We start from the raw sequence: 24,349 nt of genomic DNA, 5'->3' as shown, positions 1-24,349 counted from the left end.
CTGCCCTGGGCAGCTTGAGGCCATTCCCTCGGGGCCTGGCGCTGGCTCCTTGGCTCCAGAGACTCATCCCCCCTCTCTGCCCCCTCCTGGCAGGGAGTTGCAGAGGGCCAGGAGGTCTCCCCTCAGCCTCCTCTTCTCCAGACTGAACAACCCCACACCCCCCAGTCTCCACACCCCCCAGCTCCAGCAGCTTCACCAGCATCGTCTGATCACCAGCCGGGCGCAAGGATGAGATTTCCACAGACAGTGTGCTGGGAGGAGTTATTAACACAGGAACGGATCAAACGTTTGGGGCTGTCAACACAGTAAGAAAGACCTGGTCTATCATAATTCGATTGCAAGACACACTTTTTTTGGGGAAAAAACCAAAAAAAAAGTGTGTTGAAAACCTCTCAGCTGAAATATTAGCCTAAACTGCCTTGCTTAGCAAACACTTCTCCATTCTCTGCCAAGAAAAGGAGAATTAGACTCAATTCTGCCTCAGGAAGTGAAGTAGTGGACATCAGGGACAAGAGGAGTGAATAAGCACAACCTTCTGGAGACACTCCAGTGTGATAAAAGAAAATACAATAATACAGAGAACAGCATGTTCCCCTTGTCAGGGCCAAAGCTATCCCGCAAGCAGAACAGGAATTTGCCTGGGGCAGCAACATGCTTAATAGCTTTATTATTATTATCTGAGCAATCCGAGGATGCTTCCCAGCACGTACAGGGGAGCGGGGAGCCCAGAGCCACCTCTATGAATGTGAGTAACAGGGGTTTATCATTTTAAGTGGCTCATACAACAAGTTTCTCCTTTAGCTAACTGAATACAGCAACTGAAAGAAACACATGGCCTGTGTATTCCACCACCACACATAGGTACAGTACAGCTTATTTTAGAATATCTGAGGCATATTAATAAAACAAGACCCTTGTACAGTACACAGCCTTGGCCCTTCTAGGTTAGGACATTCATTATTTATTTCATTCTGTTACGCAGATTACTTGCATTTAATTTCACCATAATATAGTTACCTTATGCTTTTGCCTGAAACACTGTAATTTTACCATGCCCTTCTCATAGCCTCAATGGGTTTATTATCCCATTTTCGTTGGTAATACAAGAACATAATGTTTAAAAAAATGAAACATTGATTCTGATGATGAAATTTGCACCCGCATCAAAAGGAAAAGAAATACTTTCATCCAAAATCACTGAAACAAACAAGCAACCACCTAATGACATTTCTGACTACAGCCAGCCACTTCTCAGACAAAACAGCAAAACACCCCCAAAAAGCCTAATAATTTTCTGTTCAAGTTGATCCTTTAAAACAATTTTATTAAGAAAGAGTCCTACATTACTGGTAATGTGACATGCCTGGTGCAGACCCCAGCCACGGCAGGTTGCAGGCACGTGAGGAAGGGCTGGTAACCTTTGTACGTCAGGACTATCGGAAACAGATACACCCACCTGAGACCTCTTGTCTGCTTGAATCCATAACAACTCTGTTTCCTTAACACATCCAACAACTAGCCTTGGATAAACTATTTATAACTGAGATCTTTCTGTGAAGTGGAACCCAAATATCTGGCAATTGCAGACACGCCATCTCCAAAACTGCTCTCCAAAGGAGCTACCTGACCTGCACACACGATGGCCAACATATATTAAAGGAGACTGATGTGCCAGTAGCTCTTGGTCGCTAAATAAGACACTTGCACAGAGACTGATTTTTGGAGCTCAGGAATCTTCGAAAATCTACTGTATACATAGTCTTACAAGGTGAATATCATCAGTGTTTTGGCTCTCAAAACCACCAATATTTTTAAAACCTTGACCAGAACACACAGCATACGAGCAGGGAAACATAAGGGTTGAAAATGCAAGTCATTTGGGGAAGAGAGGGTTGTGTTTTTTTTCCCAAACAATGTTCATTAGATAGCCTTTCTAAAAAGTTCACCATATGAAAAAGAAGAGGACATATGCTCATCACTTGTCCCTGAGACATCCATCTTATTTTTCCAGTTAAGAAGCCAATCTTCCATGAAATCCCCCAAAAACCTAGCAGATGGGTTGAATTACTAATTGTGAGAAGACTAGTTCCATAATGATATTATTAAAAAAATCCCATAAACAAACAAATAAGGATAGCCACAAGAGAAGCTTGGTTTAGAGCAGGATCTCTCTAGACCCCAGAAGTGAGCTGCGTGATGATGTACAATAATTACTTCATATGGAGAAGAGCTATGTGGCATATTTAAAGCCTTTAATTTCTATTCCCTTGTTTAAGTGAGATTATTGCTCCCTGTAGCCAATAACAATAGATTCCTTAAGTTTCTTCTGATTTGCCAGCAAAACAAATATCCTCTGGTAAATCTATGAACTGAACAATGCTTTTTCATTTTTACAACAGCACAGTCAATTCAATTTTCCAGTTATAAGTCTCAAGCCTCTCCCTATCAGCTTGTTAACGTACAAGTGCTGTACTCTAAAACATGCCTGGAAGAATCTCCATAGACTTCGCCATCCCAAGTTGCTTTTGAACATTGAACTCATTGCTTATGAATCACTTCACTGTATGTAAACACTTGAATCACTAAGCCACATCTAATATTGTACATAGTAATCAAGCGATGTTGTCACGGTGGATTCTGTAATGACGAATGTCTCCGTGGATGCACTGAGGCAGCTCTAAAAACATGGCTATTAGCGTTTCGCTTCTTTTAAAAGCAGGTTTTGCCTGTTTGTGAACATATTTTATTTGCAGATGCTAAAGGCGTGTAAAATATTTGCTTCTTGAGACACTCACAAGAGTCCCACCAAGCTCCCTAAGGACTGTTCACATGACAAAAACAGCACTACATTTTTTCTGGTATTTAAGATACCTATAATTTACAGTAACAGTGGGATGTGACCAGGGCCTACATATGTTGGCATGTCATTTCATCTCAGTAGTTTTTCACATCAGTGCAGACAGATAAGCATCCAAGAAAGAAAAAATTGCACTTATCCCTAAAAGCAAGTAATTTTCTCCCTTGAACTTAAATTAAAATGCTATAAAGCACATCGGTGTTCAGTTCCCCTGAAGCATTCTAATAACTGTTTATGTTATCTTGTTGAACTGTTGCTTTGGGTTCCTTAAATACTATTAGGTGCAATTTTTCTTGCAAATGTGTCACAAACCTTGATGCCGAGCTCTATGTTCTCCCCTCCGTACACATCCATCCCAGGATCGAGAAGCCCAATCTCTCCAAAGAATTTTCTGTGCACAACAAATGAGCATCCGATCATTGCCGGTGTCCTGTATGAAGAGAAAAGCAACAGAAATGCACAATTATTGACATTTTCCGATTTTTAATGGACTGAAGGCTAATTTGTGCAAAGCTCCTGTTGGCTTCATGTGCTTCCTGCCACCAGTTATCCCAGAAACTTTGCGGCAGTGAGCAAGCTCTATGCCTTCAAAGACATTATTTTACCACTGCAAAGCATTTATCCAAAATTCAAGTTTCACTGTGTACAGACTGCAGAAAGAGTTCTCCTGGGATGAAATTACTGAAAAGCTTTCAAGTCTTGGCTCTGTTGCAAACACCTTGGTGTGCCTACGGGCAAGAGCAAAACTTCTTTGGGTTTCCATTCCCCATAAGTGCAGGAAATGTAATAATGCTATTTCCCTTATCTTACTTTCTTCTAGCATGTAACAGAGTAGACTTTAGGACAGACACTAGTTTTAGGGTATCCTGTGAAACAGGGTTTGGATCTTTATAATATATCACAAAGGAGTCATCATCCACCAAGCAACAAGCTGAACTGCAAATCTGCAGAAACAAATCCTTTAAAAACTCAACACAACTGTTTGCAGAAACATCTGCTGTGTCATTTGCTCAGTTCCACCGGTATCGACAGGGCTCTGTCTTAGAGATCAAGTTGCCACGTTCATCCTCCAAAACCTCGTGCCCTCCAGCTAACAGCACTGCTCGGCTCCACCTCTGCAAGAGCAGCCAAGCACAGTGTCCAGTCAGGGAAAATAATAGAGAAAAATGAAAGCAGTACTAACACTATCAATAGGATAGCAGAAAGATTGAGGAAACACTCAGTGTCAGGGGTTAATTTATAATAACTATGCAATTTCAAGGCCATAATAGATGGTTGTGTTTACTAAAGACCCTGGCTGCCATGTGCACATGGACCATCCCTCCCTCATTACTTTGCAAAACACTGGACCAGATCTCCATCTGATAGAGCTGCCCTGAGATGAGGATGTTGTTCTGATTCACGCAAGCTGAGATCACGTTTGGGGGCATTTTTTGAGTGGTTAAACACTTGTGACCCTCTCTGTAAAATTACACTTTGCCACAGAGCATGGCACCGAACAAAACCGTATCATTATGCTCTTGCTGCTTGGGGATACGCTAATCTGTAGCAGTTACGGTATGTGGAAAATTTACCCCCTGGGATATTTTCTGCACTAAAATAGAAATATAAAAACCCTTCTCCCATTTAACTTGCTTCCATCTGAATCCATGCTGTAAAAAGAAAAACAAGGATCTACTTAGAGGGATAAGCAGGGAGGAGACAATGAATTTTACAGCTAAGCCACGCCGAGGTACTGCCAGAGTCTGCTCTTACAAGGAGCTGTGGGACCCCTCTGCCCACTCTGAGCTCCAAGCTTTCAGCAGTGGGAAACTCCACCATGCAGGATGGGATGACCATCACCTCTGCAGCTCCTCCCCCAGGCCTAGGGGACACCCACCTTGTGCTGCCTGGGGAAGACGCGCAGAGGGTAACACCAAGGGCAGCCTGTGTATCTGGAAATCTCACAGCACTTAGAAATGCCCAAGACCAGGTTCACTCTGAACCTGGTCGTGAGGTAGAAACAGGGCAACAGGATCATGTATTTTAACAGCAGCCCCAAATTCCTGGCTCAAAGCACATTTCATGGCTTGTCCACGCTATGGAGCACATTCAGTGCTGAACTAAGCACTTATGGATTGCAGAGGTGGAAACCCCCATCAAATATATCCAGACACAGCTTACAGATAGCAAGGATCAGGCCCACACTCAACGTCTCCATCCACACCTCACAAAATGCCTGTACCTCCCAGAGGAGCATCTGGGGTCCCCAATGTACCCCAGGCAGCTGTAGAGCTCAGTAACCCCCAAAGACCTTTCGGCTTGGCTCTGCCAGTAGCCAGCCAAATTAATCTTTGTGAAATCCTTGGACAAAAGGTTCTAGCCACTTAAGTATTATTATTTATAGACATTTTAATACTCTTAATAGATTGGTAGAACAGCTGAACGCTGCTGCCATATTAAATTAGTTGGAATTGGAATCCATCAGAGGGTTTTTTCAATAGATTTCTTCCCTGACAGCAAGCTCGGCCTTCCTTCCAATAAGAGGTATAATGTTTCATGGTTTGCTGCCACTCTGGTACTTAAGATTTCAATTCTATCACTTTATTTGTAGCAAGTTAACTGCCATTAGCAGAAACAATTCTTTCTGAAATGATAACCACATTACAGATGCCAAATCTAACAGCCCCATTATCCTAGATTACCTCCTGGAATTAAACAGAAGGGTAAGTTGCTCTGGTTTTACACAGAGCATGAACAACCCAGTTCATCTCCTCCACTGGGAATAGGTGTGGTCAAGCACGGGAACATTTGACTTCTCCAGTCAAAACCTGTTAGGCCTGTTAAAGGCACTCAGAGAACAGTTAAAGCCAGAAAAAAATACACACGAAAGTTTCAGACAAGTGCAACAGCATTTCTGCCCCAACAATGTGGATCACTGGGAATTCACCACCAGATGAACAAGGTTTTCCGCACTGGAAGCAGCAAAACGGTCACGGACAAGAGCTGTACCCCAAGAAAGCTTTTTTCATTACTATACTTTGCAACATGACTTAATTTTATAGACCGCAAAGTCACCGATCCTTTCCAAAATGCTCTTGGAAACAGCCTGATCGGGATTTTGTAACTTCACCATCAAATTTTCATCTTCTTCGTTTTGCTGCACATTCTGTTTTCAACACAGAATACCGTGAAGCATGCAAAGCAGCGCTCCTGAGCGGATCTGAGGTCCCTCAAGCAATACAAATTAAATGCTACATTTTTCTTTGTAACAATGCCTCCATATTAAATAAATGAGGAATCAAGCGGCGCTCAACAATTTAAATAAAAACACCATTTGATTTTGTAGTAAATCCTTCAAAAAGGTGGACGTTTACAATAATAGATAGCCCATCCACAATGAAATAATGGCCTGCAGACAAAGAGCTGATAAAGCCTCTTGTTTCTCTGCCTCTTAATTAAAAGCATTAACACAGTTTCGTTTTAAAAATGACACAGCTCAGCTCAGCTAAATGCATTTTTATTTGTCCCGATAGCTATTCTTTCTTTAATGAGAAAGAAAAAGCAGAATTTGGCAGGAAAGGGATGAGCAGAGATGTTTAGCAGAATTACTGGGTTTGTATCCAGAAATCCACAGTGTTTGTTCCTTGCCATTATTTTGGTTGGCTCCTCTATACAATAAGTGACAAAAGGTCAAGAAGAGCAGCTTTTATGAAATATCCTCAGCATGAATCTCTAAATAAAGATGAAGGAGATACAGGGAAAAACGTTTATCCTAGTCTATTAAGTTACTTTAATGGTCTTCCTTTCTTTAGTGCACAGTTATCATTTAATGATTAAAAAGTCTCAAGTAGATTGCTTCTTCAATTCAAGGAAATTAATTTTCCTACACAATTGGATTTTGCTTCCAATTTTATACTAAAGTGCAAGTTATAAAATATGTAGGAAAAAAGATATTAAAAAAATAATTAGCGGTCATACCACTGAGCATAAGAAGGCTGAGAATATACTTTAAGAACTGCTGGGATGTCCAGTTTCTATTAAAATGCTGTTGTTTTTAAACTTCAATCGTGGAGTTGCTCACCTTCAACAACACAATCCCACTGCTTTAGGAGACTTGGCATCACATTTAGCACATTTGGGACGGTCCTTTACCTGCCCAAAAAGGCGTTATTTGTCCATCTCCCAAATGTGCCCATTGCTAATTTAACATACCAAATTCAAACACCTTGTTTTCCATTTTGAGACTTCAGACTTGTCCAAAATACACACTGTTTCCCATTTCTGCTGCCTGTCTGAACCTCCATGTTTCAGCTGGGGGTCACGGGCGGGAGCCAGCATCTCAGCAGGAAACACCAGGAGACTCAGCTCCACTGCTTAAATTTAACCAACTCAGAATATGTAGAAAACTGCAAGTAAATTATCAAATTCAGTCAAATTAAACCTGTGGCTTTATACAGTGGCCGATCAACTATTTCCCTGATGATACCAGGGTAAGGAAGAACACCATCTTTACATGACATTCTACAATAGAACACTTGATTTTCTTTTGGCCATAGACAAAATTAAGGACCTGATTTGCAAACAGAAACAACTGTCAGTGCTGTCACCTCTGTGCTTCTGCATCTGTGGCACAGTGAACATATTGAAGAATAAATAAAGACCAGGATGAGTAACACAGGTTTATAGCAAGAGAATATGCTTGTGGAAATTTAATACCAAGTAGGTGGCATTTAAGGACTGACCCCTCTGGGCATAAGACAGGGTTAATCAGTCCCTGCCCACAGGCAGCAGACCTCCATGGGGCAGGGACCATGGAAACCCCTTTGCTCCACAGGCAACAAGTGTGTCCTGGGGGCTCAGGGATAGCTCGAGCCTTGCGAGGGGACTCCAGGCTGGAGCTCTGCCCCTCTGGCTGCCTTCCTGGCTGCTCCAGCCCGCTGTGGAACACACACTGGGCCCAGTCTGAGCACAGCAGGATGGCTCTGAGGTGGCAGGGGGGCAACGTCTCCACTGAGTGCTCCAAGGGCCACCCAGGGCTCCCACCATCCCCGGGCAACGTGCTGTTCTCACGGAGATCTGTGGTCTTACTGCAAAGCCACAGAGGAAACCTCTGGTCCCACAGGTTTTGGGGGGCAGAGAAATGGAAGAGGAGAGGAAACAAATTAATTAAAAATTAATTGGAAAACAACAAGATTGTTATTTCAGTTGCTCTTGGTTTAGTGACCATCCGCATCCTTGGGAACTGTCCTGTGGAGCCTGACCAGGCTCTGGGGCCCGTGGAGCGGTGAGGTTGTGACAGGAGAGGTTCAGGCAGAGCCTGGAGCTGGAAGCGACCCCAGTCTCTGAAACGAGATTAGGCCAAGGCAACACAAGGCCCTGCACAGGGGAAATGGCAGGGCCAGGCAGAGCGAACCAGAAGCCCAAAGAGAAACCTGGCCCTGCCCATCCTGCCTGGCTTCTTCATCAGCTCTACACACCACCATGCTTTGCTCCCCTTCCCCTGTCCTCAGAGAGAGTTCAGCCACATCCAGGAGACACCAGTGAGGATGAGGATGAGGGCAAGGCAGCGCTCTCCTGTGTGGCGCTGGCCCTCTCAGCCCTCCTCCCCACGAGCTCCGCAACTGCAATGGCAAACGGATGGTGCCCCTGCAGCTCCCCTTAGCCCCATCCCAGCTTCTCCCAAAAGCAAATGTGCGGGGCAGGCAGGGCCTGGGTGTGTGCTCTGGAGCGGCATTTGCTTTCAAAGTGAACTTTGGATCATTAATTTAAGAACTTTGCAGTAACGGAGGAAGGTTTGAGCGCCAGGGCAGCCGCAGGAGGCGGCTAACAGCTGTGCACGAGCGCGAGGGCAAGATGCTGATCACAAAAGCCCAAAAACTAATGTCACACATGAAGCACATCTCCAAAGGAGAAATATATATTGCTCTGCCTCCTACAGCGGGGCATCTACATGCATATGTGGAGTCAGGCAGGAGTCACGCTCTCAGCTTCCCTTCAATACCTGTGTAATGGCTTGGGCAGATAAAAGCTGGATGTCTTTCATGAGAACGTAATAAAATTTCTATGAAGGAACCACATTTTAGCCCACAGCAGCATACCTTGCTTAATATTATCCCCAGGATGGCATGTGCAATAGTTGTTTCTTGAATAATTCTAGCTTCCCTGCCCCAGTGACCTTGGTTAATTGTCTGTTTCAAATGGGTTTATTTTCCCGCTGTTGCTAAGTACTACAGAATCTGTGAAACAAATTAAAAATAAAAGATACCACATAAAAGAGATGCTAGATTGAATGCCTTTTCTGAATTTACTGGAGATTAATATGACAAACTTTTAATAGCAAAGAAGCTGTGAAAACTATGTATTTTTTAAAATACCTATTATATCTACCCATGTCTGTGACCTTGCTCAAGATAGATTTGACTTTGTCGCTGTTGTACGCCTGCTCCGATTTCCATGTCAAGAAGCGGCTCACTCTGGGACCTCAGGCAAAGCATTTAACTTCTTTGAACCTCCGTTTCCTCATCTGTCAGATGAGTGTAATACCTAGATGCTCTTGAGAAAAAGCATTTATAAATCGGTTTAGTGACTTCCATGTTGAAGCTGCTGAATTAACTAACAATATTGTTACATATACCAGATCCCCCCAATTTAAGTCCCCTATGATGAGAAAAGCACTGGTAGTTAATAACCTCATAAATGAGGAACTGCACACACAATTTGGTGTTTCTATCCTTGCTTTAAGCTACCATCAGCAATGAAATCTGTGTGCACACCCTTATGGTGCCACGGTGTGCCAAGATACAGCATGCAAGCCTAAAGCAGATTTCTATTTACATGTCCAAGCTTCAAGACTGTAGCTCAACTGTAAAATTTCTCCTCCAGGATAAAAACTGCTGCCAAGGTTGTTGCCTCAAAGCATTTTCCTTCCTTGTATATTCTAGAAAACCCAAGGATGTCCCAGCACTAAAAAATCACAGGATGCCTGAGCACCCATCTCCATGCTCCTGTTTCTTCAGCACTTTTAGCAGGAGTTTTCATACAGGTGTGTGCTGCTATAGGCTGTCAAAATGTTAATGTGCAGGTAGTAATCATCCCCAACTCGACATATTTTGTCAGGTGAGGTAAAACTCCAGCCCCAACAATCTCCATTACACGGATCAGGGTTTACCACATTTCCACAGCTGCTTGAAAGCAAAAGGCATTTAGGCCGTGTGCCAGCTGCCCAACCCTCTCCCACAGCCATCTTTTTGGGACCTCAGCAAAAGACACCAACCTCAAGCAACCCTTCCAGATCAATGGCCTTAAGATGGGGGTGAGCCTCCCTCAGGGTCGTAAGAATTTGCAGAAGGTGTTTTGGGCTGTTCTCCATCATTCACCCAAGCTCTGGCAAGAGTGCAAGACGGTGCTAATTCCGACGGCCCTGGTCCTGCACTCTGCACAGAGGGGAGCAGTGCTGCACGGCAGAGCTTGAGGTACCCAGCTCTGAGTCTCACAGAACAAGCCCTGAAGAAGTCACCTTGGAGAAAGTAAATTTGATAATTACCCTTCAAGTAGGACTCAGTCTCTGTTCAGGAACGGTTTTGAGGAAATAGTTGCAATTACAGGATTCTCCCTTGGGATATACTTAAAAGATGGCTCTGCATTTTACCTAATTTAATGGCAGTTGCAGAGCTATTCCTGGAGGCAGTGCAGAGGCAGGCACTTGGGGGGCGGGGGGGGGGGGGAAACGCAGTCTCTCACGCTTGGTGTGAACACTTTGGCCCGCAGCGATGAGCCCAAGTGCCTCCCTCGAGCACAGGGGAAAGCGGCTCCATCCTGCAGGCCACTGTAGCACAAATGCTCGCTTGCAAACATTAGTACACTTGGGGGTTACCCCCTAACGGTGTCCCATTTATTCACAAAGACAGAATTGGGGGAAATAATAGGGATCACTCATTGTGATTTATTAGGGACAGTCCTGCAGGAGAGGCAACACAACACAGAGTCTCAGATTTGGAGGGTGAGATAAAACAGAGCATAATTTTCATATATGCACTGGTTCATATTGGCCACTGAAAAAAATGCATAAAAGGTAGCAAGATAAATACTTCCTCCGTCTGGAAAGCTATTACACATCAAGACAGAATACAAAGGGGAACACAGATTAGCACGGATGAAGAGTCAGAAAGGCAGAGTATTTAGTTAACCTGGTTTTACTTTTCCTATATGACTGGTCCCCTAAAGGTCTTACACTCAAAGCTGATCTGGAAATTGCTGCTGCGTTTTGATTGCACAGAAATTATCCAGCCTGAGTACATCCTGTAATCAAACCCAGGAGCTAAGCCACAAAGCCTTGGCTCCACTAGGAAAATAGATGTTTTGTTATATCTTATTAGTTAAAACATGAGATAAAATTCTAGCAAAACAAAGCAGATTGCAATTTTAATCTGAGGCGGGAGGTGAGAGTAGATCAGAATCTCTTCCTCACGCTGTGGCCCAGGAAAGCTGCTGTTACTTAACGTGGGGCAGGTAAAGAGAGCACATACCTTTAAAGATTAATCGACAGGAGGTCACGGTCTCTTCCTACTATTGACTATCAGTTGCCTCTTCAATGCAAGTGGCAAGCACCCTCCTGAACACCTTATTCAGGGGTTTTCAATCCCACATGAACTTTTCATTAAAATGGTAGTGTTTGTCTATGCAAATCAGACCTATTTATTCCACGTTAGAGATGCAGAACTCCCCAGGGTAACGTCAGGGACTGGCTTCAAAGTTTTGCTAGAAGTAGTTTAAAATCTCATTTCTGCTAATTGGCAGCAAATGAAATCCACCTCATCAAGCAGCTCTGAGAAGAATGGGAGGCAACTTTACCAGTCTTCCTGTCCTCCTAAACACTTGGATTTAATACACACACCTAAGCCGCCAACACCTTTAAATCATTTCCCAGTTCCTTAAAATGACAAAGTTTTTATACAATCCTAGATTTAAGGATTTGCATTTGTATCACTTCAAATAATCACAGTGACACAAGAGCAGGTGAATGCTGGGATTTCACCTTCACGAAGGTGAAAGATTCTTGTACTTTATTTCCTCTAACGCACGATCTTTCGGCATTTCTGACCCCTGACTTATAACAAAATGTTTGGTGCGGGAAAAGGGAAAGAAAAAAAAAAAAAGACCAAATGTTTATTCTTAGAAACACCTAGGATGGAGCCCAAAGTTTGGGTGTCAAAGACTGCACATGCTCATCTAATCCAATATCTAATCCTAATGCCACTCCCACTGTTTTTTAATGGGAACATCTAATATCTTATGGATGAAGTAGATATTAATTATGAAATGGGTACATTTTGGTACCACCTCTGGGTCTCTGCCGTCCCACTTGCTGCAGTCCCCAGCCCCAGTGGTCTTGGCTCCATGGTGCTGCTCACCCCCGCAGAAGGGGCCAGTCCAAACCACTTCTGAAGCAACTGCTTCATCAGGAATGCGACCCTTCGCCTGCTATCAGTAATAAATGCAATGTAACTGTAACTTCATCTCCTTCCACTGTTGCTAGACTGCTAATTAAATGATAATTACTTTTAGATGTAATATGTGTAACTAACAGGCACTTAACAGGAACATGTTATTTACTTTTCTTTTTTTAACATGAATATATTTCTTCTCAAGAGCAGCAAAGCAGCTGACTGTTGGTCACGTTTTTCCTCTCCACCTATCATAAAAAGCACAGTGAACAAACCTCACAGGTAAACAAACTTCTCTTTGCCTCAGACACACCTCTCAGCCCAACGCAGCAATAAGCCGTGCCCCAGTTAAAGCACTAAGCTGGAGGATCAGGATTCATCCCCCCTGATCCTCCACTCTGGGCTGAACTGCCAAAGACCCCCTTGGTACCCAAAATGGGAATTGGGCAGTGTGTTGTGTCCTAGAACAGGAAAATCAGTGTCCCCATTTAATTTGCCAGGCTTTCATGACTTAGCGAGCACTTCCCAAGGGCCCCACTCTCAGCTTCTCTTCACGTGGAGAGGAATGAGCTCGGTGCAGAAACACAAGCCATAGCTGCTTTTACTTTTAACCCTTCTTGGATGAAGATATGTAACATCACAAGGAAGACACTGATGATTAATTGCACAACGCCAAAAAGCATTTCTCCAATGCAGCACTTATACAAAAATACTCCTCCCACTTCTAAACTTGCTTCAAGTGAGTATCAAATCCAAAATGAAAGAAACTGCAATATTACAGTTAAATTGACTTTTTAAAGGTGGTGATATTATGAGGATGTGCTTTGAGTGCCATGAATGTGAGCATCGCTCTAAAACAAACCTGCTCTGTTTATGGCTGAAATATCATTTTTATTCTCTGAAAACTCAAGCCAAACCCCAGAAAACAAGAGAGGAACCTCTGTTAGTGAATCGTTGCCTCTAACAAAGATGCTGCAAACCAAAACCACGCATCTGGGGACAAACACACAAATGAAACTGTGGGTTGTCACAAAGCAGAGTTAAAAAGTAATTCCCTTGACAGGTAGGAACAGAGCACAAGTCCCTGTCAGCTCAGCTGGCCCCTAAGAAAAACATGAATAAAAGAGCAATGAAAGATTAATGCCATCATTACGCCCAGCTGGGCTTGTGAATGCAGTCACACAGCAGCTCTTCCACGGTTATTTTGCACAGTCACTTTCAAGCCTACAGGGTAACCACAACTCACTAACCAGTCCTGGTTTCCTTCCAACACTCAGAAGCACCTCCTAAACCTAAATCCCACCGTCAGACACACACGTTGGGTGATGACCGAGTTCCCCATTATTAGTTCTGCACAGACCTGTGTTGCTTTCTGATATATTGCTGTAATGGATGTTGAAGTTAAAGATTCAGGAGACTGGAGTTATTGGGAATTTCACGGATATTTCTGCAGACAGAATTTAGGCGAATGCATTTACGTTCACCATAAGCTGGTACTAAGAATAGGGACGTGAGTAATGGTTATTGACAGATGGAGCAGTTTCACTTTGTGGGTAAATGAGAGTGCACTGAAATAGCCCTATAAGCACCTCAAAAAAGCTGAGTAATGCATTTATTTTGACAACTACTTGATACAAGCCTATTCGCAGGGAGGGCAGCTCTCAGGTTTATCTTACCCTTCACGCATCCATAGCGCAGAAGCACAATTCCTGAGAAATGTAACAGATACATTTTGTGCCTCCAGCGTTTAATAGTAAATGTCATTCTCATTTCTTAGGGTTTGCGGTTTATTTTATTTTAAACAACGAACGAAGCAGATAGAAAAAAAAAAATAATATGGGAAGAACTGTATCGAAATGTAAATGCAAACTTGGTAAAGATGATTGCCAGGTAAGGAAACTCAGAGGTGGAAAGGCTGGTTTGGATTCACCTTCATCTGGATTAGAGCAGATCTACCCAATCACAAATCAGATGTCTCAATATTTGCAAATGCATTTAACCAAACTGCCTGTTTAAGGGTCAGACAACTTAGGGCAAAAAGCTATGAAGAAAACAGAAATCACATCCCAATCCAGGTACATTTATCACACCAAGAGACCTATGAAAACTTTAAAGCTCTGTGCATTTCCTTCCATAGATGTGCACAGGTTGGGGACCACTACAAGAGCTCTTTGAAAAGATGGCATGATGCCACTGATTACAGTGCAAGCAATGAAATTGTTGGAAGTGATCAACTGACTTCAAGTTGGTACAAAGCTCAAAGCCTGAACACAAGAGTCTAGCCTGTGACTGACGTCTGCTGGAATGGAGAACACTCAACATGAATGCACTCAGAGTCAGTTTGGTGGGTTTTTTAAATTTCTTTTGTTGCGTTTGTGTTTTTTGCTTGCTTTAAAAAAACCCAAACCAACAAAACAACAAAATCAAACCACCAAACAAAAACCACCAAATGCACTGATTTTTGTAAACGGAAAACTTCAGTTCAAGGCCCTCTCGAAGCTGTTGGGAAATTAGCCAGTGTACATCATCAGCCAGCTTGTGCTCTTTAGCACCTGATAATTAAATGACTGCACAAGATGGGATGAATGGGCTTAGCCATGTGTAAGGGCAGCACCAGCCCAAAAAGAATTTGACTGGATGAACAACCAGGATTTAACTTGTATGCTTAACATGACAGGAGCTTGTTTGAAGACAGCATTCAAGGAGCAAAAGAAACACAGAAAATAGGTCATTTTTCCCCTTCTAATTGTCATCGTAAGGAATATAATGTCATTCACTAACTACATACGGTCAGACTGAAGAAGTTAGCACAAATGTTCGTTTAGCCATATTTACAGGTGCTTTCTTGAAATTCACAACCCGCTTGGCAACAAGGTTCCCAAGACTGAAAGGGAGAAGGTGAAGGGAAGGCCGGTTCCCTGCACCCCAGGCTTGGGCACAGGCCCCACTCTGGGAGACGGAGGGGACCGCCTGTCACCCACCATGGCTCTGTGGAGAGGTATTTGAGGCAGTTGGGTCTTCCAGCTCTGCAATACGGTTTTGTAACTTGATGTGTAAAAATGCAGCTGGGAGCAGAGAGGGAGCTGCACCCATTTTCTAGAGAAAGACGACATTTTTACACAAGGAATCCCAAGTGCTTTGCCATTTTCGTTTTGGTAATGAAACATCTGTCCCACACTATAATATGTCTGTGGCCAAAAGGCTGACTCTTATTTGTGTTTTGCCTAAAGGTTAAGCAGCATCAGGTTCCTTCGGGAAAAGGATCTGCAGTTTGCCCTGGCAGACCTCCAACATGCTGCAGGGCCTTAAACAAATTAAGACCTTTTGATTGAATCCATGGTCTGGAAAAAAAAAAAAAAACAACTGGAGGGAGTCAATGTCAGTGTCTGAACTCCTAGAAAAGAAGCCGGATTAGTGGGGAAACCTTTAGCAGCAGATCGTCTGCAGAGTCCTGTAAATCCAGAGTTGCAATGAGTCCACACTGTAAGCACATGCTTCATGCCTTCTAATCCAAACTGCCTTCTGATTCTTGGACATATGAGCATTAACTTAAATTGCATTTTTAAAGTGTCTCTGCAGAGACTTCTTGCTCATGCAAAATTAATAGTCGGAAGGCAAGACAAAAAATAAAGGCATGTGCTAGGAATCACTGCCAGTTTTACTACACGAAATAACAATGATGCCCTCTCTTTCTACGAAGCACCACATGCTGAAAGACCTAGAAGGACTTTCACTCCATGTTTGCCTTTCATCAGAAAAAGCGTGTTGATTTTAAGGATGGACCACAGAACAGCAAAGGAGGCAAGGAAAATGCTAACCTCTTGGCTGCCAGAGCCAGGTGTAGAAGGAGACTGCTTTGTAACAGCAGGCTGAAATATTAGAGAGTCAATCAAAAATGGGGAGTGAGCAGCAAAACCAAACTCTTCTGAAACCGTGGGGGAAACCTGTATATAACCTACACAGGACAAGTGCTTTACCGAAAAGGTTCATAATGTGCATGTGAAACATCCAAAGACTTCAGTGTTAATTCTGTGCTGAAGAACCTCTTCACTCAAGTCTCACTATAACACCATCCCTGCTTTAACCGAGAGGTGAGAATCTGACATTTTAACAGTTGAGAGACTAAATTGTAGATAGCATGTTCTCACTAAAGAATCTACTCTGAATTAAGAAAACCATTTAAACCCATATTGATGGCTTGTGATATTAGAGATTCTTGCCTAGTAGTTTTCAAAAGTAAAACAGCATTGTCATACAAAACACCATACAGCACACACCTTTTTAGAAATTTCTGCTTTATGCCTGCAGATGTGCAGCATTAACCGGGGAAGTAGGGTGCAGCAAACAACACTGTGAAAACAAGCCATCCTGCTGCAGCATCTCCCAACTTGGAGGAAAACAAACCGAACCAAAACTTTGCCCTCACAAATACCTGCCTATCCATCAGCATTTAGAGATACTGTTCGGCAAATTTTGGCCTTAATCGGGCAAACAGTACCTACTTTAATAGTAAGTTTTCAATTAAAAGATGACTAAATGAAAGAAGCCTAGAATGTGTATTTTCCACAGGATCAGTGCTTACTCCTGATCTGCAGATAGGCTCCAACTCAGCAAAACCCTAAACATGTCCTTGGCATCAACTGCGAGTAGCTCCAACAGCTTCAGATCCCTGATGTTACAAGTTTCACTTTTATCCTGACCCAGAGACTCAGCCTTCACTGAGGCCAAACCAGCTCATTATAATTAATACTGATAAAACTGCTTCTATCCACCTGAAAGTTTGTGAAACTCCCCCCACCCTCCAACACTTAAGAGAAAAGGCAAATCTATACACATAGCATCACAGCTCCCACCAGTGCTAAATCTGGAGCATGAGAGCATCCTTCATAACCCACTCATCCAGGTAACAAGAAAGAAAAAGAAAGAAAGTGCTGAAAGAGGAACTATGATATCAGAGAGCTGCAATGATGGCAGGAGAAGGTCTGAGCTGCCTATAAAGAGCCAGATTAACGCCGTTTTTGGAAGGATGATCTGTGTTCTTAGATATGGTTAAAGCCAAACGCCCATTTCACTCTCCCCTTGGCTCTTCTCCGTACTTGAAAACGCAAGGAGCAAATAGCAAGCAGATGACTGGTGCTGTGCTGCAACTGTTGCAAACTTTGCCTTAATTATTCCCCTGTGCAAAAATCATATCTGCATCCACAGTACACAAGGGTTCTGCCCTTAAGTGGCTGCAGTCGCTCATGCCAGTGCATTTGTGACTAGGACCATTTAATCTGGAGCTCTTCTCCACATCTTGTGCTGGCTGCAAAGAGCTACTGGGCAGAGAGAAGACTTCAAGTGATCTTGGGAAAGCCAAATTGCCCCCAAAAAAGTCAAACTGTCAAAGCACTGCACATTGCTCTGTGCAAGCAGATGACTTTATACCTCTGTCTCTCCCACGTGTTTTACTGGAATGAAGGAGCTGCAGATGGGGGAGATGCTTCCCTCAAACTCACAGAAACTTCCCCCCCCAAAATTTGTATTCAATTATTTTAGCAAAAAAAGCTCATCTGGCCAATGCAGTCAATAGAAAACTCCTGTGCATTGCCCACAGCAAATGAGCCCCATCACACATGCACACATCTGCAGAAAGAGATCACAGACAAACCACAATCTCACCTTCCAGAACTGGATTAAAAATTCAGCTCCCAATTTAAACACTAAAACTGTTGCTCTTTTGCCTTTCTGAGTACCCTGAGTGTCTCCAGAGTTGCTTTTGAACCACACTGAGAATCAGATGCAAGAGCCAAAACTCTACAGTATTAGCCTGGGATTTAGAGCATCTGTGTGGTTGGTTTTTTCTCCCCATTAATTTAATTTGACAGAAAAGAGCAGGAAGTCTTCTAGCTCCCATGTGGGCAAAGTGGATAAACAGCAGGAATTTTAAGGGAAGCTAAAACTAAACAGAAAAGAAAGAGGTTGATGCCCTGGCTAACAGACTTCTGTGCTTCCTTTTCCCCCACACCATTCTCTGTGCCCTGCATGTTATAATGAGACTATTTTCATACTTACCACTTGCCTGTTTCAACCTGTCCTTTGCATTTTATTTAGACAATTTTGACTGGAAAAATAACACTCTTCAAGGATGGGTCCCCTGATGCAGGAGGAGAGGTAGTGACCCACCGCTGCCTGACTGCTCCCCAAAACCACCAGATTTGCACTCGAGAGCAGCAAATCCTAATCCTGCTGCTTCAGAAAAATCTGCAGAGGTGAGTAATGCCTTAATGGGAAAGCATTTGTGAGCTCTGTAGTCAGAACTGCATGAATTTAGCATCACAACTGTTCTTGCAGAGGAGATTTTAAAACCTTGTTTGTTTTTATTATTTTCCTGAATATTTTTCAGTGTGGGCAGATATGCTGTACAAGCCACAGCACGCAACATAAAAGGCAGAGCATCTTATTCGCTGCACCTACTCTTGGATACAGTAAGACACATTTAAGCAACAGTTGCTGACATCAGCTGATTTACACTCTCTGGAGCAACTGGTTCAAGTCGAATGTGAACATCTCTGACCTCTTAGCAGCATATTTGAGCACAAGTTTTTCCAAGCTGCAGCATTCCTTTATTTCCTTATAGACATCTCAGCCCAACTGAAATGCATCCAGACTTGAAGGAGGCTTGAGGTCTAATCTCTGTCCTGGTTTGGAAGCTCACTACTTCCAAGTGGGGAAGGGACAAAGTGACTTTCTCTGCCGACTGAAACGGCGCGTAGGAGTTGTAACTTGGATATATGCAAATGAAAATAGGCAAGTCAAGCTTTTCCTTCAGCAAAGCACAACCCATAGCAGAGCTCTTGCAACAATAAATAACACCAGGCCTAAATCTTACCCCCTCCCTCTTCAATAAATGGAAAATCTTGGCTCAAGAGGGGAAAGACTTCTGCAGTCGGCTTCAGTAGGGGAAGGGGTTTTAGCCATGATCTTCAGTATTTTGACACAGTAGTTCAGTACAAAAGCTAAGCCCTCTCTCTGCCCCACCTCTTCTAGCAACTACAAGTTTTATTTAAAGCAAAAACATATGACACCAACTCATGTTCTCAGTTACACAACCCCATCAAACATCTAACACAACCAACTGAACGACTCTGGATTGAGCCCAGCCAGAGTGAGATCACTGTGGCCAATCAGCTATACAAGGAACACACTAATTAAACACCAGCTGCTTCACAATTTCTATAGTTTTACCAGCCACACACTTTGACAATATAAACAATCAACAAGGCACTGCTATGAGAGATGGCAAATGGTCTGTGGCTAAAAAGAATGATGTAGTATGAGAGAAAGCCAATACAAACCCCCTCTTTGTAAGGGACTAACCGCACTGAGAGTCAAACAACAAAGACACACACAGAGACCCAAATGTCTGATTATACTACGATCTCTGGTGGCTTTATGAGAATCACAGAATCATCTAGATTGGAAAGGACCATGAAGATCATCCAGTCAAACTATCAACCCAACATTAACATCCCCTTCAGGGATGGGGACTCCACCACCTCCCTGGGCAGCCCATGCCAACGCCTAACAACCTGTTCTTTAAAGAAATGCTTCCTAATATCCAGTCTAAACCTTCCCTGGTGCAACTTGAGGCCATTCCCTCTTGTCCTGTCGCTTGTTACTTCATTAAAGGGACTCATCCCCCCTCTCTGCACCCTCCTGGCAGGGAGTTGCAGAGGGCCAGGAGGTCTCCCCTCAGCCTCCTCTTCTCCAGACTGAACCCCCCCAGTTCCCCCAGCCGCTCCCCAGCAGACCTGTGCTCCAGACCCTGCCCCAGCTCCGTTGCCCTTCTCTGGCCACGCTCGAGTCATTTAATGGACTTTTTGGGGTGAGGGGCCCAAAACTGAGCCCACTCGAGGGGCGGCCTCACCAGTACCAAGAGAAGACAAGATCCAGAGGTATACTAAAAAGCCTGCCATCAGCTGTTTATCAAGACAGTTTGGTTTTACTTTACCCACTGCAATACAACCACTGCAATTATAACTACTTGCCTGTTACTCTGTTATTGCACTCCCATCATCGAGTAGCAAACACCTTCTACGTGAAGTCAACAAAAGGTAATAATTCACTATGGGCATGACCTGCACAGAGGCACTAGGGATTCTGCAGCCCTCCCATCTTTCCTGAGATCATTTTTAAAAGAGCAACATGGGCTTGATGCACAAACAGCACATGTTGGTGGAGCTCAGAGGATGGGGTCTGCAAGCCATCCTCACATGAGCAATCCAGGAGCTGGGCCTTGGTTTTACACATGTTCTGACAGTGCCTGACCCACTCGTGCCCACCCACCCCAGCCCTCGGCAGCATGTGGCCACTTCGGGGACCTGGCTGTCACACAGGCTGCTCAGGGGATGACCCAGCACAGGCAGAGACCCAGCTAACCCACACCAAGATGCACAGCAAGCCAGCCTTCAAACCTGAAGCAAGTGGCTTCAGATAAAACGGATCGTGAATCAAAGCCTCCAGAAAAGTTTCAGTCTCCATCTAAAGCATCTTCCTTTTTAAAGGATCTTAATATTACACACCGATGTGTACTTGCCTCCATGCAAATGTTAGTTTGCAAAACAACTTGAGACATTCAATTTCTTTTTAAAATAAGATATTTTCATTTATACAAACACGGAACACACTTTAACACAGTACTTCAGAGAAGCAGTATAAGAGTTCCTTCCATCAACCAAAGAGGTTAAGAAAGGGAATGTAATTTATAATACCTTTATTCATAAAATTGTATAGGATACACCTAAAGGCTTCAGATGGTAAGAATGGCACTTGTGCTTTCAAAAAATAACATCCTGCAGAACATGAGTGCACTCCCTTCGCTTCACTGTTCAACATCTGCACTACATCCCCATGCCCAGGAAAGGGATTTAAAATTACTTGGATGTTTTTATGGAACATGAGAACTGCCAGCAAATTCCACTGTCTCAGTCCCGTACTCCCAAGCAACAAAGAAAAGAAGGAAAAAAATAGCAGGTCAGGTGCAATACTGCGAAGTGAACTGGAAGATTAAAAGGTTCCATAGAGAATAGTTTACCTGATATTTCTTAGAGAGAAGATGCTAGAAATCAGGAATGTACCACAAGGAATTACAAAAATAAAGGGTTAGTGAAAATAGAAGTGATGCTGGGAATGTACTGTCGCAGAGCACAGGGAAAAGCTGAATATTCAGGATTTCTGGAGGGTAGGTCCAGCAGCACATTCGTAACACCCAGGTCCAGGCACAAATTGATGCTAAGTCCAACGTCACTTGTAGCACAAGGCAGAAGGAAAAAGAGCATCCTGGGCTTGCCTTACTCTTGCATTTCACAGGTGCCCCATCACTCACTCACAGAGGTCAGACACTAAGCTCCATGGGGGTTTTATTACATTAAATATGATTATTTATGATTTAGGCAACTGATTTCCTTATCTATTTTTAAACGTAAGGTTTCACGCAGTACCCTCAATGCCTCAGCAATCAATAAATTCAACATTACGGTGGGTGATAAAAAGACAGGAGCAGCGTATTTTCCAATACTGTTTTCTTGAAAAGGACTTTGCCTTCATTCTCCGTGAAATGCAACATTTCAGCAAAAACCCACCATCAAAATTTTGACTTCTGACATTTCCAAGCAGCACAAGAGCTCTGTGCTGCTCCATGCATGACCGAACTAAAAAGAAAGCACGTTTCAGATGAACAGGCAATCTGCACAAGGAATTTCAGCAACACTCAAGAGATTAATTCAGGAGAGTAATGCTATCCCAATCACACATCATTTCTGCTTTCCTTTGATACCGTTTCCCATTACATGTGCAATAGTACAATAACTCCACTCCGCTAGTTGAAAGCTAGTTACCATTGGGACCTCGAGAAAAGAGGCAAAATTTTCAAAATAATTCAGCTTCACTGAAAGCCCCCATCCCAGGCAGGCTAGATTCAGGGTCATGTGCAGTCAATAAATTTAATACATCTTTGAAAAACAGAGTTCACCATTCCCCTTGTCATCAAGGAATCACATACAGACAAACCAGACTCCTACACCAGGATTAACAGAAAACATGATTCAGTGTATGGGCAACTGCCAACATGACTGGAGCTGCTCGCTCCAGACATTTGACCTAAAAATCACATCTGCCACCTTAACAAATCCATACAGTACACTGCGTTCGTATGACCAAAAATTTCATGCTTGCCATACTGTGCTTGAAACAGCTGCTTGACAGAACTCCAGGGATATAAATAGGGCAATCATTTACTAAGGCCATATGTTGGAAGCATGTAAGATGGACTTGCTTAACTTGAAGAGCCTTCAAAAAACAGCAGTGATAATAATAGGACTGAACAGACCTCAGATCCAATATACTTTGGAGCTTTTTGGTTTGGAACATTGTTCACTAGAAACTGAAATAACCTCTAAATAGCTTTACTTTGTTCTCTCTGACAAACTTCTCCAGTAACAACAGCCAGTCACAGGGCCTGATCGTGTGGGTCGTGGGCCCCCAGGTCCCTGCAGAGAATGGAGCTTGGCTCACCAGACAGCAGCTAGAAAACAACCCCTGTGCAATGCTTGCAGCACGGTCATCCTCACTGCCTAGAGTGGTCTTGGAGTACTTTAAGACCCTACAAATGCAACAGCATGCATCTCCGACGCACCCATCCCAAAATTTCTTGCCTGGTAAACACCATGGTGATTTCTCCAGCAATAGCAAATCACCATTCAGGGGGATCTAGGTGGGAGGAATGGGCCAGCAGGAGCTTCATGAAATTCAGTAAGGACAAATGCCAAGTCCTGCACCTGGAGCAGCCCCTTCCATGACGACAGGCTGGGGGGAGTGCAGCAGGACCAGGGCATCCTGGGGGAGAGCAGGCTGAACACCAGCCAGCAGCGCACCCCGCAACAGCCAGTAGACAAGGGGCCTGTTCCCCTTCACTAGGCACTTGTTAGATCACATCTGGAAGATTATCCAGGGTTGGGTCCCTAAGGGTAAGAGAAGGACTGGCCCAGGAAGAAAAGAGTTCAGCAGAGGTCCCTGAGATAGTGAAGGAAAGGCTGTGGAAACAGGGCTGGCTCAGCCTGGGGAGGAGAAGGCTTGGGGGGCAGACACCTGCTAATGGCCTCCCACACCTGCAAGGCATTTACCAAGACAATAGAGCCAGGCTCTTTCACTCCCTCTCCTAAAGCCAGATGTTCAGTTACCGTGATTAAATACATGGCTCTTCAAAGAGCTCCATCCAGATACTGCTCAGTAATGCACTAGGACATGTTACAGATAGATTTCTTTGTTATTTCCTGGGTAGAATCCCCTTCCCTTTCAGTAGCCTTCATATTTTGATGTTTCTAATTTCACTTATGGTTTTTTGAACATTAAATATTTCCTGGGTTTGGTTTTTAATATACAGGAAATTATGCACACCATATGCGAGGGGGAGCAGAACATGCTGACTACACAAGTGGGTGGAAAAGTCCAGAGGGAATAGCAGCAGCAGGAAGGGAAGACACTGCATTAAATATTAGCGTTTCAAAGTTGCTGAGCAAAGGAGGAAGATTACAGTAGCCAGGTTTGAGATACACCCTTGCTCCATCACTCCAGACCCCATCAGCAAGGGAGAGAGAGTGCAAAGCCTGATGCCAAATGTGTAACATATGGTGAATAATTCAGAACTTAGCTATTTTTCTGATGAAATCTCGGTAAGGAGATAAATACACCAGTATTTGTTTGCTCCTTATTGCTTCATACAGGGACAAACCCTGCAAGGTGCTGATCAGCAGCAGCCTTTTCAAGCCAGATCCACAGAACTGAGTCTCACAGGCGATGAAGATGCTCAGTGCCTCTTGTCCATCAGCATCCTGGCTCAACTGCTGGGAGAGTTTAGCTCTCCTTGTTCTTGTCAAGCTGCATTTTCAACTTCACTGCCTCATTTATTTCTCCTTCTCTTGTTTCAGAGGCTGAATATTCAGCAGCAGAATCTTTCAAAAAAGACTCTGATGTTGGATGAAAACATACTGATCTCTAAGAAAAGGAAGGGATACAGCTTAAAGTTTAG

General features: G+C 43.6%; 1 protein-coding gene across 1 annotated transcript in view; it reads right to left on the bottom strand.

The window, feature by feature from the left end:
- The window catches only part of GALNT17 (polypeptide N-acetylgalactosaminyltransferase 17), a 224,147-nt gene that overhangs the window by 81,980 nt on the left and 117,818 nt on the right, over positions 1–24,349 (bottom strand). Inside the window, exon 6 of the mRNA XM_074922730.1 lies at positions 3,170–3,287. Within this exon, the coding sequence (XP_074778831.1) occupies positions 3,170–3,287 (118 nt within the window). The remainder of the gene's footprint in view (positions 1–3,169; positions 3,288–24,349) is intronic.

Source organism: Athene noctua, chromosome 19 (genome assembly GCF_965140245.1).
Source record: "Athene noctua chromosome 19, bAthNoc1.hap1.1, whole genome shotgun sequence".
NCBI classification, from domain to species: Eukaryota; Metazoa; Chordata; class Aves; order Strigiformes; family Strigidae; genus Athene; species Athene noctua.
This window is presented reverse-complemented; position numbering and strand designations above follow the sequence as displayed.